A 21,384-nucleotide genomic window follows, 5' to 3' on the forward strand; every position below is an offset into this window, starting at 1 on the left:
CCACGAGTCCTGCGTGGGGCCCTTCAGCATTTTCCTGCTTGCCGCGTCTGTCCGGTTGCTTGCCCGCTGGCTAGTGGCCTTGGTGACGACGCTCCCTGAAATCTTCTGCGCTGGTTTGGCTCCTCCAGACTGGCTCCCGCTTCTCTGCAAAGAAGAAGCACCCCAGACCTTCCTGGTCTGCACCAGAAGCAAGTCCCTTGTTCTTCGTGGGTTCCGCTTGCCAAGGCTTGGTGAGTCCTAGTCCAACTTCGACGCCGCCGACAGCACGAGCCTTCGTGGGACAGCTCGCCTCCTGGCCCTGGTCGTCCTCGACGCTTCCGGGTCCTCCTGGCTGCAGCGACAAGCTTCACCTTCACCTGCAACTCTTCACGACATCGCCTGGTTCCTTCCTGGTTCCACGTGGTCACTGGCTAGTGACCTTGACTCTGTCCCCTCTGCTTGCAGGTTTCTTCTCTTCTTGATCCCAGGCTTGGGATCCACCGGACACTCTCTCCTGACTGCCTGTCAGCATCTTTCTTCAGGCATCCATAGGAGTCGACGACGAAAACGACGCATCTTCACCCCTATGCACCCGCAGCCTGTGGGCTAGGTAACTTGGGTACTCCGGTGCTCATCAGGATAGTGACTATCCTAGTGTCTAGTTTTCAAGTCTCAACTTCCTAGCTACTCCGGAAGTGTCCTAAATCTATCTATTTCTAAACTGTAACATTGCTATTGACTTTTACGCATTACGCGTGAGTGTTTCCACTCTGCACACGAATCCCGTGGGCCTCCCACTTCCTAACTAACGCTAGTGTAGGGTAGCCCCAGCGATTCCCTAGGCCTAGGCCTATTCTATTTCCGTGACAGTGGTTCTTATACCACTTCTTTAGTATATGGTTTGCGTGGCCCCTAGGGCCTAACTGTATTACTTACCTGTGTGACTTACTGTATGCATTAATAAGACTGTGTTGTACTTACCTCTAAACTCATAAAGAGTGCTGAGGGGTTGCTTAGAATAAATACACTTTATTTTATATATATATCTGTTGTGGTGTCCTTTCATTTGGTATTCAAGGGATTATATATGGTATCACAGCTGGCTTCACATGCCATTCAGAGTTTAGCCTAAGACTGCTCTTGTCCATGCTACCACTAGGATAGCTGGTCTATAAGGTTGACTTTACAACCAATCACCATAAGGGTATTTGGACTGATATAAGGTGTACACTATAACTAGTGACATCATACATCAGGCCAACTTCTCACATTGGTGAGCAGCGGTTGGGATCTGAGCTTGCTGTTGTAATACCATTGTAATCTTGAGATACTAAATTGAAAGATCACACAGATATTGTCTAAGTACATATAACATAGATTATTATACTTAAGTCCTACTGGACTTTGTAGTTGTAGGTTGAAGGGAATAACACACCCTGACTACAACTACTAGAAAGGTTTAGTAGATACAACTAGTGTAGGTAGGTGCACACACCACACCCTCACTAGATCATGCCTCTGGGAGGAGATCAAGTAGATGCTCTCTCAGGAGGGGCAGGTCTGCAGAAGACCCCCTCTAGGTATGATACCTTAACATTCCAGGAGATGAGACAATTGTGTACCTCCAGAGGAATAAAACAGGGTGCAAACCCTACCCTCCTTCAGTTAAGACAACTCCTAGAGGAGTATGATGCTCAGAGGGCATCTCAGGAAGGTGCCCTAGGCACAGAGGAGGGTCTACCCACCACAGAGGAGTCAGATGGGGCTTCAGATGGGGAGGTAGATAGCCAGAGCCAAGTAAGGAGACTTAGCCAGGCTAACTTAAGTTTACATGGGAGTTTGCATGGGGTCCCCCCATACAGACCCACAAGTAGACATTCACAGAGAAACAGGAAGGACAGATCCCCTTCAGGGGAATCCATCCACTCCCATGTCTCTAACATCTCTAATGCTTCCTCTCACAGGGGAATGACTTCACCTGAGAGAAAGGAGCATGCAGCCAGAATGAGGGAGGCTAATCTGAGGATTCAGAGGGAAGAACTTGCCCTTGCCAAAGAGAAGCTTGCTCTGGCTAGAGAACAAAAGTTAAGTGGGTTAGAACCCACTGGTGGCAGCAACATTCCTAGAGATAGAGACAGGCACTATGATAATAGAAACCTGAGCAAGATTGTCCCTCCCTACAAGTGTGGGGATGACATCCACAAATGGATAACTGCTTTGGAGAGAGCTTGCAAAGTACAGCAGGTACCCCAAAGTCAGTGGGCAGCTATCTTGTGGCTCTCCTTCTCTGAGAAAGGAAGAGACAAGCTCCTCACAGTTAGTGATGAGGATGCAGATAATTACACTGTCCTGAAGAGTGCTCTGATTGATGGGTTTGGCCTAACCACTGAACAATACAGGTTGTTGTTCAGGGATACCCAGAAGACACAGACTCAGGACTGGACTGACTTTGTAGATTGTGCCACTAAGGCTCTGGAAGGCTGGCTATTGGGAAGTAAGGTTAAGGACTATACAGGATTGTATAATTTGATCATGAGAGAACAAATACTTAACAACTGTCAAAACCAGCTATTGCATCAACACCTGATTGATTCTGATCTGACTTCTCCCCAAGAATTGGGAAAGAAGGCAGATAGATGGGTCAGGACTAGAGTTAAGCAGAAAAACCAGAACCAGGGCGGTGATCAGAAAAAGGCAGACCAGAAGGGTAATGATCAGAAACAAAAAGACCAGAAGTCTTCACCAGGCCCCCAAAAGGCTCAGGGGGAGGGTGGTTCCAAAAAGGATAAGAAGAAAGAAGGCCAAAAGAAACCATGGTGCAACTATTGTAAGTCTACCTCACATTGGTTTAGTGAGTGCACCAAAAAGGATAAGCCCCCAGCCACCATTGCCCCTAAGGCAACTGTACCCCCTAGTTCAGCTGTAAGTGGTGGTTCCCAGCAAAAGGGTGTAGTAGGGTTAACCCTGGGAACTGAGGAGGATTCTGGCCTAGTCAGAGTACCTACTCAGGCTGTCCTGATCTGTGATGGGGACTTAGCTTTGTCCTCTACTGTAGGCCCCAGTAACCTGGGCAAGTACAGACAGACACCTTTTATCAACCAAAGAATGGCTCAGGCCTACAGGGACACTGGGGCTAGTGTCACAATGGTGACACCTGCTTTTGTGGACCCTGGACAGATCATACTAGGTGAGAATTACCTAGTGACCAACGCTAGCAATGCCACTACCTCCCATAGTGTGGCTATTGTTAACTTCTCCTGGGGAGGGGTAACTGGCCTCAAGAAAGTTGTTGTTAGTTCAGACCTTCCTGTAGAGTGTTTACTGGGCAATGATCTTGAAACTTCAGTTTGGTCTGAAGTGGAGTATAGGACCCATGCAGAAATGCTGGGGATAGATGCACATGTCCTTGCTGTGACCAGGTCACAGGCCAAAAAGTGCAACACTGAGCAAGTGCTGGATCCTGAAATTATGGACCAGTCACAATCCAAGAGAAAGAGCAGTAGGGTTAAGGCTGTGCCTTCCCCCCTGCCTCAGGTGGTGGATCAACCCTCCCAGGAGGATGATTCTGAGAGCCCTGAAGGAACTGTCCTAGAAGAACTTGAACCTGATCAGGTTGAGTTTCTTGGGACAGGGGGACCTTCCAGGGCAGATCTGAGGCAGGCTCAATTAGACTGCCCCTCTCTTGAACCCCTCAGACAGCTGGCTGCTGCTGAGGCTGCAGGGAATGCTCAAGGTACCCATAGAGTGTATTGGGATGAAGGGCTACTGTACTCAGAGGCTAGAGACCCCAAGCCTGGTGCATCCAGGAGGTTGGTCATACCACTGAAGTTCAGAGGCTTCCTTCTAACCTTGGCCCATGATATTCCCCTTGCAGGACATTTAGGCCAGAACAAGACATGGGACAGGCTTGTCCCTCACTTTCACTGGCCCCATATGTCAGAAGATACAAAGGAGTTTTGTCGCTCCTGTGTCACCTGCCAAGCCAGTGGCAAATCAGGTGGCACCACAAAGGCCCCCCTCATACCACTACCTGTGGTGGGGGTCCCCTTTGAAAGAGTGGGCATAGATATTGTAGGACCAATGGACCCACAAACAGCATCTGGGCACAGATTCATACTGGTGATAGTGGACCATGCCACCAGGTACCCAGAAGCAATTCCCCTGAGGACCACAACAGCTCCTGTTGTGGCAAGGGCCCTGCTTGGAGTATTCTCCAGAGTGGGCTTTCCAAAGGAGGTCATTTCTGACAGAGGTGCCAACTTTATGTCAGGATACTTGACTGCAATGTGGAAGGAGTGTGGTGTTAACTATAAGTTCACCACACCCTATCACCCACAGTGCAATGGGCTTGTTGAGAGATTCAACAAGACCCTAAAGGGAATGATAAAAGGATTACCAGACAAGCTTAGGCGAAGATGGGACATCCTTTTACCCTGCCTTCTGTTTGCTTACAGAGAGGTCCCACAAAAGGGGGTTGGCTACAGCCCTTTTGAGCTTTTGTTTGGACATCCTGTAAGGGGACCCCTGTGTTTGGTGAAGGAAGGATGGGAGAGACCTCTCAGACAACCCAAACTAGACATAGTGGATTATGTACTTGGTCTCCGCTCCAGGATGGCAGAGTATATGAAGAAGGCTTCTAAAAACCTTGAGGCAAGCCAAGAACTCCAAAAAGCTTGGCATGACCAAAAGGCTGTACTGACTGTTTACCAGCCAGGGCAGAAAGTGTGGGTGTTGGAGCCAGTGGCCCCAGCAGCACTCCAAGACAAATGGTCTGGACCCCACACTATTGTTGAGAAAAAGGGAGAAGTCACCTACTTGGTGGACCTTGGGACTCCCAGAAGCCCCCACAGGGTGCTTCATGTCAACAGATTGAAGGCATATGTTGACAGGGCAGACATGGGGCTACTCATGGCTACAGATGAGGGGCAGGAGGAAGAGAGTGACCCTCTCCCAGACCTGTTGACTCAGAACCCTGATGATGGCTCAGTTGATGGTGTGGTCTTTTCTGACAGCCTCACTGTCCATCAGCAACAGGACTGCAGACAAGTTCTGCAGGCCTACAGACATATGTTCTCTCTGACCCCAAGTCAGACAAACTGGTGCACCCATGAGGTGGACACTGGTGACAGTCTGCCTGTGAAGAGTAAAATCTACAGGCAACCTGACCATGTCAGGGACTGCATAAAAGTTGAGGTACAAAAGATGTTGGAGCTGGGAGTCATTGAACCTTCAGAGAGCCCTTGGGCTAGTCCTGTAGTCCTTGTGCCAAAACCTCACACCCAAGATGGTAAGAGAGAGATGAGGTTTTGCGTGGATTACAGAGGTCTCAATGCTGTCACTAGGACAGATGCCCACCCAATACCTAGGGCAGATGAGCTCATTGACAGACTGGCAGCTGCTAAGTTTTTGAGCACATTTGACCTAACAGCAGGCTACTGGCAAATCAGACTAGCTGAGAGTGCAAAGGCCAAAACTGCTTTCTCGACCCCAGGAGGACATTATCAATTTGTGGTAATGCCCTTTGGTTTGAAGAATGCACCTGCCACTTTCCAAAGGCTGGTGAATCAAGTCCTTACTGGGTTGGATGATTATTGTGCAGCTTATCTTGATGATATTGCTGTCTTTAGCTCCACCTGGGAGGATCACCTGGTCCACCTGAGGAATGTTTTAGAGGCCCTGCAAAAGGCAGGCCTCACTATCAAGGTCACTAAGTGCCAGATAGGGCAGAGCAAGGTTGTATACCTGGGCCACCTAGTTGGTGGGGGTCAGGTTCAACCACTGGAGAGCAAGATCCAGACCATAAAGGACTGGGCTCCTCCAACTACCCAGACTCAGGTCAGAGCTTTCTTGGGCCTGTCTGGGTACTACAGAAAGTTTGTTAAGAACTATGGGTCCATAGTGACACCACTTAATGACTTGACCTCCAAGAAGATGCCAAAGAAAGTTCAGTGGACAGCAAGCTGTCAAAAAGCATTTGATGACCTGAAGCAGGCCATGTGCAGTGCACCTATTCTGAAAAGTCCAGACTACTCCAAAGAGTTCATTGTCCAGACAGATGCTTCTGAGTTAGGTGTGGGAGCTGTTCTTTCACAACTGAATGTAGATGGTCAAGACCAGCCAATTGCTTTTATAAGTAGAAGGCTGACCCCTAGAGAGAAACGTTGGTCAGCTATTGAGAGGGAGGCCTTTGCTGTGGTTTGGGCCCTGAAGAAGCTGAGGCCATACTTGTTTGGCACTCACTTCAAGATTCAGACAGACCATAAGCCCCTCTTGTGGCTAAATCAGATGAAGGGTGAAAATCCCAAACTTCTTAGGTGGTCCATTTCCCTACAGGGGATGGACTTCACAGTGGAACATAGACCTGGGACTGACCATGCCAATGCAGATGGACTCTCCAGATATTTCCACTTAGAACATGAAGACTCAACTGGTCAAGGTTAGTTTAATGTCCCTAAGTTTGGGGGGGGGTTGTGTAGGAGAGTAGGGTCTGCTTTCTATGTTCACCCCCACTTTTTGCTTTTGCTTTACTGGTTTTCGACTTAGATGTGGCTGTGGGCCTGCTAATCAGACCCACAGCCCTGCTGTTCTCTCTCTAAATTACTACTATGTACTTTAGGTGCATAACCCATTTGGATAGGATCACCTTATTGGGCCCTGTACAGTGTACCCTAGGTACCCAGGGCATAGGTGTACCCTAGGCCTACCAGGGGCTGCAGCATGTATTGTGCCACCCCTGGCCTGGCCTTCCATTTTGACACAACTGGCTGATCACTCAGCTGGGGCAAGGTCGTGTAATCACCCCTTGCTTAGGTGTAGTATTCCTATACCTAACTTACATATAGACACATGTGTACCTATCAGTCACTCCTATGGCAGGCCTTGACAATCCTGGAGGCAGAGTGCTTGGTAACATGTGAGATGGTGCTCTAGCATGAGCTGAGCCTGTCTGCAGCTTTCGGAACCAAGTCCTTATAGCTGTTCTATGATATAGCCTACCATATACTCTTAAAGTACCTTATAATCTTAGACGGTTATGGTAACTATGGTTTGGCTTTATCAAAACATGTCGTGTAAGGTGTCTAACACTCGGGAATAATACCCCCATGCCATTTCTGGACATGAGAATATTATTCCCCCCTTCTAGAGGGAAAGACATGTTAAAATCATACTTCAACTGTTAGCCTCTGACCAAAGCCTCAGCATCACAAAATGGATGCTGCTGCCACGACACAAGTCTGACCTCCTGCAGCTGGGAGTGATCCCAGCCAGGGAGGCCTGGACAATAGGTTTCCTGCTTGGGGAGGTGCTAGCACCTCCCCAGACAGCCTTTAGTGTATTGGGGCAGGGTGGGCTGAAAGGAATGAGACATGCCTGGGGCACACAAGGTGTTCCTTGCATAGTCCAGTTCAAACCGGCGCTGGGGCACTCCAGCCCCAGCTCTGGCGCGAAACTGGACAAAGGGAAGTGGGTGTAACCACCCCCTCCCAGGTCCCACCCATAAGGCGTGACCTAGCAGGTATCCCAGCCCCCCAGATTAGTATAAGAGTGGGAGTTGGGCCTCAAGACTTTAGATTATCCTGAACCTGCAAAACTGAACAGAAACTCTGGACCTTCGACATTCGACGAAAGAAGAAGACTGAAGAATCTCCCTTGTAGCCAAGGAGTGGCTACCCTGTGCAAACAGGCACCATCAAGAGACTACCCTTTGCTTTGTGAAACGTTCGACGAGGAACCGATTGCAGAGCCCGACCAGAGCCTTGATTTCCAGACTTCTCCGACCCTCATCCACATCTGCAGCAGAGCTGAGATCCGTGGAGGCGACGAGCGACGTGGGACCGGCTACCTGGGAAAAGTGGCTAGTAACTTACAGCGCAGCTTCTGAGGTACCCTCGAAGTTGTGCACCGGGGATTGAGAAGCCCCAACCCCAAGCACCATCTGCACCGAAGACCAGCCCCCCACACTCCACGAGTCCTGCGTGGGGCCCTTCAGCATTTTCCTGCTTGCCGCGTCTGTCCGGTTGCTTGCCCGCTGGCTAGTGGCCTTGGTGACGACGCTCCCTGAAATCTTCTGCGCTGGTTTGGCTCCTCCAGACTGGCTCCCGCTTCTCTGCAAAGAAGAAGCACCCCAGACCTTCCTGGTCTGCACCAGAAGCAAGTCCCTTGTTCTTCGTGGGTTCCGCTTGCCAAGGCTTGGTGAGTCCTAGTCCAACTTCGACGCCGCCGACAGCACGAGCCTTCATGGGACAGCTCGCCTCCTGGCCCTGGTCGTCCTCGACGCTTCCGGGTCCTCCTGGCTGCAGCGACAAGCTTCACCTTCACCTGCAACTCTTCACGACATCGCCTGGTTCCTTCCTGGTTCCACGTGGTCACTGGCTAGTGACCTTGACTCTGTCCCCTCTGCTTGCAGGTTTCTTCTCTTCTTGATCCCAGGCTTGGGATCCACCGGACACTCTCTCCTGACTGCCTGTCAGCATCTTTCTTCAGGCATCCATAGGAGTCGACGACGAAAACGACGCATCTTCACCCCTATGCACCCGCAGCCTGTGGGCTAGGTAACTTGGGTACTCCGGTGCTCATCAGGATAGTGACTATCCTAGTGTCTAGTTTTCAAGTCTCAACTTCCTAGCTACTCCGGAAGTGTCCTAAATCTATCTATTTCTAAACTGTAACATTGCTATTGACTTTTACGCATTACGCGTGAGTGTTTCCACTCTGCACACGAATCCCGTGGGCCTCCCACTTCCTAACTAACGCTAGTGTAGGGTAGCCCCAGCGATTCCCTAGGCCTAGGCCTATTCTATTTCCGTGACAGTGGTTCTTATACCACTTCTTTAGTATATGGTTTGCGTGGCCCCTAGGGCCTAACTGTATTACTTACCTGTGTGACTTACTGTATGCATTAATAAGACTGTGTTGTACTTACCTCTAAACTCATAAAGAGTGCTGAGGGGTTGCTTAGAATAAATACACTTTATTTTATATATATATCTGTTGTGGTGTCCTTTCATTTGGTATTCAAGGGATTATATATGGTATCACAGCTGGCTTCACATGCCATTCAGAGTTTAGCCTAAGACTGCTCTTGTCCATGCTACCACTAGGATAGCTGGTCTATAAGGTTGACTTTACAACCAATCACCATAAGGGTATTTGGACTGATATAAGGTGTACACTATAACTAGTGACATCATACATCAGGCCAACTTCTCACAACAACTTGTACTGTAAACTCAGCAAATGCGAGTTCCACGTGGATAAGGTGGAGTTTCTAGGAGTTATACTGACACCCAATGGGCAAGAAATGTCTGACAGGAAAATCTTGGCGGTAAAAACCTGGCCCCAACCTGCCACAGTGAGGGACGTGCAATGTTTCCTGGGATTCGCGAACTTTTATCGCAGGTTTATTAACGGATTCTCAAACATGGTGGCACCCATCACAGCCCTATTACGAAAGAACGTAAAGTTTAGTTGGTCGGCTGAAGCCGAACATTCCTTTCAATGTTTGAAAGATGCCTTTGTGACCGCTCCGGTGTTGGCTCACCCTGACCCTGAGCGTCCTTACATTGTAGAGGCGGACGCCTCTGATGTAGCCATAGGTGCTATTCTTTCACAGAGACATGCAGTTACCGGGCAATTACATCCAGTTGCCTACCTATCCAGGAAGCTAAACCCTGCTGAGACCAGATACACTATAGCGGAAAAAGAGCTCTTAGCCATTAAAGAAGCCTTCATGGATTGGAGGCACTGGTTATTAGGAGCCAAACATGTAGTCACGGTCTATACTGATCATCGCAATCTGCAGTTCATGCGCTCAACTCGCATGTTATCTCCTAGGCAGTTGCGATGGATGTTGTTTTTCTCGGAATTCCACTTTATAGTGACATATCGACCCGGGACAGAGAACAGAAAGGCAGATGCCTTATCCAGGCAGACTACCCCCCTTGAACATAAGACAGAAGAACAGCAGGCTATTTTGGACCCAAAGAAGGTCATTGGAGTTTTACATACGGATGACTTCCTTCAAAGGATACTCGTAGGAATCAAGACCACTTACTGGAGACAATGGTTGAAGGCACATCCGCAATGGAAGCTACACCAAGGTCTGCCGATGAAAGGCAATCAATTGCTGGTACCAACGAAGTCCTTGCGGGAGGAAGTATGGCAGATGTGTCACTCCACGCCCAGCGCTGGCCATAATGGGGTCAGAAAAACTCTTGACAGAATAGCAAGACAATTCTGGTGGCCATCAGTGGTGAAAGACACCACAAACATGGTAAGGCACTGTGAAACTTGCGCTAAAGTCAAAACGGACCATGGGAAGACGCAGGGTCTCTTGCAACCTCTACCCACACCCTTGAAACCATGGGAAACCATTTCTATTGATTTTATAGTGGGTCTTCCAAAGGACCAAGGATGTACAACCATTGTAGTAGTGGTAGACAGCCTCACCAAGATGGGACATTTTATCGCATGTGCCAAAGAACCCACGGCAGGGCAGTTAGCCCAGTTACTCCTGGTCCACATTATACGAGTACACGGACTCCCGGCCAATATCGTTTCGGACCGAGGCCCTCAATTTACAGCTAAGTTTTGGAAGGAGTGGTGTAAAGCGTTACACATGAAGTCATCCAAATCAACTAGCTTCCATCCCCAGTCGGATGGGCAGACGGAGCGACTCAACCAGAATCTTAAGCAGTACCTACGTTGCTATGTGGCAGACAATTCTGATTCTTGGGTTGAATGGCTCTGTTTGGCCGAAGTGGCTTACAATAGCGCCACACATCAATCTACACAGTACTCACCCTACTATAGCAACTATGGCTTCCATCCTCGTTTTACCTCTTTGATCCAACCAGTGAGCGGGCCGGGGGTCCCGGAAGTTGGTACCCGAACCAAACACATTCGAAAAATCCTTCTGAGTACATACAAAAACTTGGCTAAAGCTAAAATAGTGTATAAAGACCAGGCAGATAAACACCGGAAACCTAATCCTCCTTATCAGAAGGATGATGTAGTATGGTTATCTACCAGAAACGTACGATTCCGGAAATACAGCATATTCAACCCAAGGTACATCGGGCCATACAAGATAAAGAAAGTTATCTCCCCTAGGGCTATGATGCTAGCGCTACCAAAATCTCTAAAAATACATCCAGTATTTCACGTGTCGCTGCTGAAACCTTCCTACACCCCGGTGAAGAAGAATCCTGCTCCTGTCTGGGTAGACAATGAACCGGAGTACGAAGTCAGGGCCATCCTCGACTCAAAAATGCGGGGGTCCAAACTCTGGTACCTGGTATCTTGGAAAGGATACGGACGGGAAGAAGATTCTTGGGAACCTGCCAGGGGGGTACATGCTCCTCGGTGTGTAAAAGCCTTCCATGCGAAATATCCCGACAAACCTGGCTCCTGGCAGAGGTCGCGGGGAGAGGGATGTGCTGTCATGAAAACTCACCTGACCTCTGCCCTCTCGCCGTCCATCAGGGAAGAAGCGGGCCGTTGGAATCAGGCCGCGAACCATATCCGCGCAATGCGGGGATTATGGGAGACTACCAAAGCTGCCAAGGGACTACGCTTCCCAGCAACCTCTAGGCCCGACGCGCGCGCACAGGAAGTGACGCGGCGCAATAGACGGGAATCCATATAGCCAGGAACCGCGGAGAACTGCTCGCAGATTATCCTGGAGCCTGACCTGACCGTGTTGCAGATCTCATTGTGGAGTTCCCCGGGTGCGGTAAGGGTGTCAGTGACACCGCCAAGAGTCCTTTAGGGCACACGTTTGTGCTTCCGTTTGTGTTTCCGTGCTGGTGATATCCAAGACTGCCAAAAAACGAATACGCTTGTGAGATTTATTAACAGGCATTTAAGAGTATCGGAGTGAGTGCGTGGAGCGCTCGATATACACGCTTGAACTTTACCTGGTGGTATGACCCTAAATACCACGCTGTGAATTCTTTTTACACCAATGTTTTGCCTTTCCTGAAGTCACCGCTGAACATGTATTTATGAACTGTGTGTGTTGTGTTGTCTTCTAGCTGGGGGTTTGTAGAGGGGCAGCTAGGCTACAGCGTAAGACCTTCCTTCCTCAGTGAGGCCTACCTGCACACCCTCTTTGGTGGGTATATGGTGTTACCCTATAGTGGAAAAAAGGTATATTCTGCTGCTGGTATAATACATGGGGTGCTTATGTATTGTTTGTGTATCTACAGTCGGGCACACTGCAGCTAGCTGGCGTTGAAGCGGCCTTGACGATATTTAATCGCCCTTCTGCTGTCACAGATAGAACTGGTTATTTTTCTTTACAGGTAGACTGAATTGTTTATGTGAGTCAAGTGGGTGTAAAGCCAATTCAGCTACAGGCAATCCGGCTAACCAAACCTGTGCTTCCTTTACAGATCTCCCTCCCCGCTGTTCCCATCCTTTCCTGCCCCTCGATTGACCCCCTTAAGCTTCCGTGCCTTTACGGCTATTCGGAATTAGGGTTGTCAATAGGGGGGCCCCCATTGAGCAACGAACCGATCCTGAGAGGCCTACGCGGGACCTGACAGTCCCAGGATCCAGCACTTGTTCAGTGTTACACGTTTTGGCCTGTGACCTGGTCACAGCAAGGACATGTGCATCTATCCCAAGCATTTCTGCATGGGTCCTATACTCCACTTCAGACCAAACTGAAGTTTCAAGATCATTTCCTAACAGACACTCTACAAGAAGGTCTGAACTCACCACAACTTTCTTGAGGCCAGTTACCCCTACCCAGGAGAAGTTAACAATTGCCACACTATGGGAGGTAGTGGCATTGCTAGCGTTGGTCACTAGGTAGTTCTCACCTAGCATGATCTGTCCAGGGTCCACAAAGGCAGGTGTCACCATTATGACACTAGCCCCAGTGTCCCTGTAGGCCTGAGCCATTCTATTATTAATAAAAGGAGTCTGTCTGTACTTGCCCAGGTTACTGGGGCCTACAGTAGAGGACAAGGCTATGTCCCCATCACAGATCAGAACAGCCTGAGTAGGTATCCTGACTAGGCCAGAATCCTCCCCAGTTCCCAGGGTTAACCCTACTACACCCTTTTGCTGGGAACCACCACTTACAGCTGGACTAGGGGGTACAGTTGCCTTAGGGGCAATGGTGGCTGGGGGCTTATCCTTTTTGGTGCACTCACTAAACCAATGTGAGTTTGACTTACAATAGTTGCACCATGGTTTCTTTTGGCCATCTTTCTTCTTATCCTTTTTGGAACCACCCTCCCCCTGAGCCTTTTGGGGGCCTGGTGAAGACTTCTGGTCTTTTTGTTTCTGATCATTACCCTTCTGGTCTGCCTTTTTCTGATCACCGCCCTGGTTCTGGTTTTTCTGCTTAACTCTAGTCCTGACCCACCTATCTGCCTTCTTTCCCAATTCCTGGGGAGAAGTTAGGTCAGAGTCAATCAAGTGTTGATGCAACAGCTGGTTTTGACAGTTATTAAGGATTTGTTCTCTCATGATCAAATTATACAATCCTGTATAGTCCTTAACCTTACTACCCAATAGCCAGCCTTCCAGAGCCTTAGTGGCACAATCTACAAAGTCAGTCCAGTCCTGAGTCTGTGTCTTCTGGGTATCCCTGAACAACAACCTGTATTGTTCAGTGGTTATGGCAAACCCATCAATCAGAGCACTCTTCAGGACAGTGTAATTGTCAGCATCCTCATCACTAACTGTGAGGAGCTTGTCTCTACCTTTCTCAGAGAAGGAGAGCCACAAGATAGCTGCCCACTGACTTTGGGGTACCTGCTGTACTTTGCAAGCTCTCTCCAAAGCAGTTATCCATTTGTGGATGTCATCCCCACACTTGTAGGGAGGGACAATCTTGCTCAGGTTTCTATTATCATAGGTCCTGTCTCTATCCTTAGGGATATTGCTGCCACCAGTGGGTTCTAACCCACTTAACTTCTGCTCTCTAGCCAGAGCAAGCTTCTCCTTGGCAAGGGCAAGTTCTTCCCTCTCAATCCTCAGATTAGCTTCCCTCATTCTGGCTTCATGCTCTTTTCTCTGTGGGGAAGTCATTCCCCTGCGAGAAGAGGCATTGGAGCTGTTAGAGACATGGGAGTGGATGGATTCCCTTGAAGGGGATCTGTCTCTCCTGTTTCTCTGGTTAAGTCCACTTGGGGGTCTGAATGGGTGGGGGGGGGGGAGCATTCAGACTCCCATGCAAGCTTAAGTTAGCCTGGCTCAATCTTCCTATTTTGACCTGGCTGTATACCTCCTCATCTGAAGGCCCATCTGACTCATCTGTAGTGGGTAGACCCTCACCTGTACCTAGGGTACTAGCCTGGGAGGCCCTACGAGTATCATACTCCTCTAGGATCTCTACTAGCTGAATGAGGGTAGGGTTTGAACCCTGTTTTAACTTTCTGGAGGTACACAATTGTCTCATCTCCTGAAAAGTTAGGGTATCATATCTAGAGGGGATCCTTCTAGAATCTACCCCTCCTGAGAGAGAATCAGCTTGATCTCCTCTCAGAGACATGATCTAGTGAGGGTGTGGTGTGTGCACCTACCTACACTAGTTGTATCTACTAAACCTTACTAGTAGTTGTAGTCAGAGTGTGCTAGGCCCTTCAACCTACAACCACTAAGTCCAGTAGGACTTAAGTATTTTTAAACTATGTTATATGTACCTAAACAATATCTGTGTGATCTTTCAATTTAGTATCTCAAGATTACAATGGTATTACAACAGCAAGTTCAGATCCCAACCGCTGCTCACCAATGTGAGAAGTTGGCCTGATATATGATGTCACTAATTCTAGTGTACACCTTGTATCAGTCCAAACAACCCTTATGGTGATTGGTTGTAAAGTCAACTTTATAGACCAGCTATCCTAGTGGTAGCATGGACAAGAGCAGTCTTAGGCTAAACTCTGAATGGCATGTGAAGCCAGCTGTTATACCATATGTAATCCCTTGAATACCAAATGAAAGGACACCACAACAGATATATATAAAAATAGAATGTATTTATTCTAGTCAAACCCTCAGCACTCTTTATGAGATTCGAGGTAAGTACAACACAGTCTTAATTATGCATACATTAAATCACACAGGTAAGCAATACAGTTAGGCCCCAGGGGCCACTCAAACCATATACTAAGTAAGTGGTATAAGGACCACTGTCACGAACACAGGATAGGCCTAGGCCTAGGGAATTGCTGGGGCTACACTAAACTACCAACAGTTAGGAAGTGGGAGGCCCACGGGATTCAGGTGCAGAGTGGAACACTCACGTGTAATGCGTAAAAGTCGATAGAATTACTAGCAGTTAGAAATAAGCAGTTTTAGGACACTTCTGGTATAGCTAGAAAGTTGAGACTCTGAAGCTAGACCCTAGGATAGTCAATACCCTTGTGAGCACCGAAGTACCCAAGTTATCTAGCCTACGGGCTGCGGGTGCATAGGTGTGAACTTGCATCGGGTTTCGTCGTGGACTTCTATGGATGCCTGAAGGAAAGTTGCTGACAGGCAGTCAGTGAAGTGTGTCCGGTGGATCCCAAGGTGGAGATCAAGAAGGAATGAACCTGCAAGCAGAAGGGACAGAGTCTAGGTCACCAGCCAGGAGCCGGGAAGGAGCCAGGAAGGAACCAGGCGATGTCGTGAAGATGCAGGTGAAGAGGTGAAGCTTGTCGCAGCAGCCACGGGTACCAGGAGATGTCGAGGACAACCAGGACCAGGAGGTGAGCTGTCCCACAAATGCTCTTGCAGTCGGCGGCGTCGAAGTCGAGTCAGGACCCAACAAGCCTTGGCAAGCGGAACCCACGCAGGATGGAGGACTTGCTTCTGGTGCAGACCAGGAACGTCTGGGGTGCTTCTCTTTCACAGAGAAGCGGGTGCCAGTCTGGAGGAGCCAGACCAGCAAGGTGAAATTAAAGGTTCGTCGTCACAGAGGTTACTAGCCAGCGGGCCAGCAACCGGACAACACGTCGAGCAACACAGGTGCAGAAGGGCCCCGCGCAGGACACGTGAAGTGTGGGGAGCTGGTCTTCTTTGCAGATGGTGCTCGGGAGTGGGGCTTCTCAATTCCCCAAGCACAGCCTCGAGGGAGCCTCGGAAGTTGCGCTAGTCAGTTACTAGCCACTTTTCCCAAGTCGCCGGTCCCACGTCCCTCGTCGTCTCCACGGGTCTCAGCTTCACTGGAGAGGTGGATCTGGTTCAGAGGTGTCTGGAAGTCTTGGCGCTGGTCAGTCTCTGCAGTCGTCCCTCGTAGGATTCAGTCGCAAAGCAAGCAGCGGTCGCTGGATGGTGCCTGGTTGCCCAGGGTGGTCACTCCTTGGCCACAAGGGAGATTTCATCAGTCTTCTTCCTAAGGTCGAATGTCGAAGGTCCAGAGTTTCTGTTCAAGTTGCAGATTCAGGTTAATCTAATTTAGCAGGGCCCAACTAGCTACTAATATACTGGGCTAGTGGGCTGGGCTACCTGCAAGGTCCCTCCTATGGGTGGGACCAGGAAGGGGAGTGGCTACACCCCCTTTCCTTTGTCCAGTTTCGTGCCAGAGCTGGGGCTGGAGTGCCCCAGCACCGGTTTGAACTGGACTATGCATGGGACACCTTGTGTGCCCCAGGCAGTGTCTCGTTTCATTCAACCCTCCCTGCCCCAATACACTAAATCCTGTCTAGGGTGGTGCTCGCACCTCCCGAGGCAGGAAACCTATTGTCCAAGCCTCCCTCGCTGGAAGGACTCCCAGCAGCAAGAGGTCATACTTGTGTCTGTGGCAGCAGCATCCATTTTGTGATGCTGGGGCTCTGGTTAACTTTAACCGGGTAAGTAGGTTTTAACATGTCTTCTCCCTCTAGAAGGGGGGAATAATATCCTCATTGCCAGAAATGGTATTTGGGTATTGTTCCAAAGTGTTAGACACCTTACAGGACATGTTTCGATAAAGCCAAACCATAGTTACCATAACCGTTTAAGATTATAAGGTACTTTAAGAGTATATGGTAGGCTATATCATAGAACAACTATAAGGACATGGTTCTGAAAGCTGCAGACAGGCTCAGATCATGCTAGAGCACCATCTCACATGTTACCAAGCACTCTGCCTCCAGGATTGTTAAGGCCTGCCATAGGAGTGGCTGATAGGTACACATGTGTCTATATATAAGGTAGGTATAGGAATACTACACCTAAGCAAGGGGTGATTACACGACCTTGCCCCAGCTGAGTGATCAGCCAGTTGTGTCATAATGGAAGGCCAGGCCAGGGGTGGCATAATACATGCTGCAGCCCCTGGTAGGCCTAGGGTGCACCTATGCCCTGGGTACCTAAGGTACACGGTACAGGGGCCAATAAGGTGATCCTATCCAATTGGGTTATGCACCTAAAGTACATAGTATTAGTTTAGAGAGAGAACAGCTGGGCTGTGGGTCTGATTAGCAGGCCCAGAGCCACATTTAAGTCGCAAACCAGTGAAGCAAAAGCAAAAAGTGGGGGTGAACATAGAAAGCAGACCCTACTCTCCTACACATGGTTCAATTGCATATTGGTTTACTAGAGAGCCAAAATTACCTTCCTTAAACTGTGTTACATATTTCCATTGCTACACTAAGGGTCACATCAGGCAGGACCACATGGAGCAATTCACTATCTGAATGGTTCATCATATTCTAATTTGATTTGATCCAACCAAAAATTCATCTCGGGCTACTCATAGGTTTGGCTGAGCCTTGGTCGCTATTTGGGTCAATGACCCATTCTGTCACTCCTATTACACTTTTTGTCTTTCTAGGCTCAACCATTTTGCGTGCCTTTCTTAAGCTCTCCCAGAACATATGTAGGGGTGGTCCTGTCTCCCTGCCTGCATCTTTGGCCTACAGAACTTTATCTGTTGATTCCTATCCAGAGAAATTAGTTGATAGTTGTTATATTCAATTGAATACTATGCTCAGCCTTACTGCCCCTTGTTATGCCACTCGTTCACTCCAAATCATGTGAATACATTTGTTACTTCACCGTCATTTCCTGGGTTCATATAACACCTGGAAGTATAGGTACTACTAGTTAACTGAGCTTTTTATAGTGGGGTAATCTTGCCCGATAGGAATATTATAGGCACTGTCACGCATACTGCACAGCGTGTGTCCAGCAATCCACCAACTTGGTTCCCTTAAGTCCTGCATGTACATGCCCACGAGTGGCACATACCCACAATACCAATCTAATACTATAATGAAGAGTGTATATTACAGTGTTTAAGGGGATCTGCAAGGTCCTGATAAAAGCAGGAAAACTTCTCGGGGTTATTAACTGAGCAGGTCTGAAGTAATTCCCTGTGGCCACACCTTCTGGAAACTTTATAAAACAAAACAAAAATAACAAAAAAAACGTTTTTTAAAGTAAAGTTGTGGTTTTTGACCTAGAAAGCAAAATAGGGCATGTTTTGAAAATAACACCGACATTTTCACTACAAGGAATCTATTGAGGGACTTTATGTTTATGGTCAAAACCTAAAAACTACTGAATTTCGCTAGTTTGGAAGAGATGCATAGCCAGAACTGCACCAATGCACTCTTCGTGCCCTCACACACGATGCCACTGGTGATATTATAAAAGGTCATCATGAAATATAGTACTGGTAACTTCTCATATCATCTTCGCTACTGACGTCATCAAATCTACTCAGCGCCCTTGTACTCCAGGTGCAGGAAATGAACCTCAGCTGAATACAGCAAGCTTTGGCAACAAGACAACTTTCCTTCAATTGAAGTTTTGTAGGGGAACGTATTTATGCCTCAAACCAATAATGGACCGTTGAGGCACTAGTTCAATACATCTGTAATATCCCGAAAATGGTCCTGCAAATGATTAGTGTCCTCCCCTCCATGCTAGACCTTTAAGATTGAACTTGTTTTATGCTACGACAAAGTTGAGATGTCTCTCTATGTGAACGAGAGTCCGATTGCCTACTTCTACAGGGGCACCGATATCTTCGAACACCATATACCTTTGCTATCTAAGCCCTTTTTTTTCCCCCACAGGTGCAAGCGATTGATTCAAGCAATGCAGTGATAGAAGGCCCGTCCTCCATTAATGTCTTTGTGGAAGACGTCAATGACAATGCCCCCGTGTTTAATCAGAGCATATACAAGGCATTGGTGAGGGAACGTTTCAGAGTTGGTAAGTTTGATCACTGATTTTGAGGAATTGATGAACTATGAAGAGCCACTTAATGTGATAGTCATGTCAGAGATACAGTGGGATTGGCAGAGATTGCAAGGCGAAGCAGGCAGGTGATGCAGATTGGGGTGTACAAAATCTCCCTACTTCCACGGATAGAGTAATTTCACAGTTACACGCACATACACTCACCATACACTAGGGCCCATTTCACTAACATACACTCAAATACTCCACCAGCACTGAACCTGTGGAAAGAAAACTCCTAAACACCCCACATCTACACTGAGGTCGAAAAGACCTAGTTATTGTAATTGTCCTGAGTCATAATCTAAACAATCTATACAACAATAATCAAATAGAGTACTCAATAATTGACAAGAAATAATCACCAACACTGTATTTAAAATTATGATTCTTTATCTAAAATTAGTCAAAAGAAATTAATCAGAGTAAATCATTTTCTCATAATTACCTATTCTAGCTAAATGTCAGAATGGGTCATCAGGACAAGTCTCTCAGTAGAAATCTCCCGAGTCACCGTCCTCACAGCATCGATCCTCTCCAACGCAGGTTTGGGAAGAAGTGGCAAAGTGGCCTCCCACCCTCTCTAGGCTAACAATATTTATAATGAAACTTGCAATATTATAGAAACATTAAATGTTCTACACGTCCGCCGAACCGCTGAGCAGAGCGAGCAGGAAAGGATGTAGCATCGCTACATTTGGAAAATCTCCGCTCAGGAAAAATCACCAAAATAAAAAGACAGAACAGGAACTAAAAAATGTATCTTTCAACATCCACATTTCCTCGGAACTAACATGATGACTTCAGAGTCCATTCAGTTCATTCTTTATGGCTCCTTTGTCCTCCAAGGTTATTCAGACATTTCTTGGTTCTTGGAGACTTGCCCAGCACCACTGCTGTCCTCACGGAAAATTTTAACCAGGCGAAGACTGTGGTCAGATGATTCAACCATATTCAGCAAGGCCCTCTCATCACAAATCTCTCACTCGAGGCCAGGCTGCAAACGGCGGACATTTTATGCTAGGCCAAAATGGACCATCTTAATTAAAAGAGACAAAAACAACGTTACCACAGCATAGTGATTAAACAGTGTTAACCCCACTAATACCCTTATGTGTATGTAATTATCTAGCTTTTGCAACACAGAAAAGCATTAATTCAAAAGCGTTTCGTGCTTTAAAATAAACAGCACTCAGCAACGTTTATTTAATAAAACATGCACATTTATTAAATAACAATACGAAAGCATTCCCTCGTGTCGGTTTTCTTCTCATTAGCTCATATTGATAAGTTTAAACATATACACAAAACAAATAATTAGTGATTAATAATTAGTAATTTTAATTATGACAAATAGACAAACCAGAGCTTAAAAACCCAATAGATTTTCATCAGAAAATCCTGCTCCAGCAATCCCCCCTTTGGTGATTTTATCACCAAATAACCCCAAAAAAAAAAATTTCGTGAAATTTAGTCCCATTTTAGGAGAAATTGGAAATGTCTTTTTCCTCCTTACACAACACTACACACCAGACACTCTTTCATCATCCCTCTTTGTTTCTAAATAGACACTCTCCCTTAATTCTTCTAATTCAATTTCTTGTGGTTCTCTTTTCAACCTTTTATTTCTCTTTTCATTGTTTCTTTTAATTTATTTATTTTTCCCTCCCCTTTTTTTACAACACAAACACACCAATCTCAATATCAATAAAGCAACAATTATACAAGTTAAAGGAAACAATATCTTACCTATAATAGTACTACCTATTTTTGCAATAAAACTCTTAACAGCAACTATTTTATTAGCTATTTTAGTCCAAATACTTTCAGCTTCAAGTGGTACTAATTCTTCATGCAAATCAGTAATATTTTTGATATAGACCTTCAGGTCTTTGCTTTCGTCTGGAATGTAAGTGCAACAATGTTGAACTTTCAGCATTCCACAAACTCCACCCTCCTTAGCCAATAGAATATCAAGAGCAAGTCTATTTTGCATAGACATGGCACGTACGGCAATTAGTTCCGTATTCACCAAAAGAAACCCTCCAGCGGTATTTGTCGATAAGCGATCCACCACTGTTGACAGTTTCCGAATCCCATAAGCATTCAAAGAAATTCCCACTGCTGGAATTAAAGCTCCAAAAATGTCACCCACTATTTCAGACCAAGTTTCCCTCTTGAAGCGCATTAGTAAATTAATATGTTCTACATCTTCTATTCTATCTATAT

At 47.2% G+C, this 21,384-nt stretch overlaps 1 protein-coding gene across 1 annotated transcript in view; it reads left to right on the forward strand.

Annotated features, from left to right (window-relative positions):
* Positions 1 to 21,384, forward strand: part of CDH17 (cadherin 17) — a 336,495-nt gene that overhangs the window by 96,246 nt on the left and 218,865 nt on the right. Inside the window, exon 5 of the mRNA XM_085605267.1 lies at positions 18,990 to 19,128. Within this exon, the coding sequence (XP_085461393.1) occupies positions 18,990 to 19,128 (139 nt within the window). The remainder of the gene's footprint in view (positions 1 to 18,989; positions 19,129 to 21,384) is intronic.

The sequence above is a fragment of the Triturus cristatus genome, chromosome 5_1 (assembly GCF_964204655.1).
Source record: "Triturus cristatus chromosome 5_1, aTriCri1.1, whole genome shotgun sequence".
NCBI classification, from domain to species: domain Eukaryota; kingdom Metazoa; phylum Chordata; class Amphibia; order Caudata; family Salamandridae; genus Triturus; species Triturus cristatus.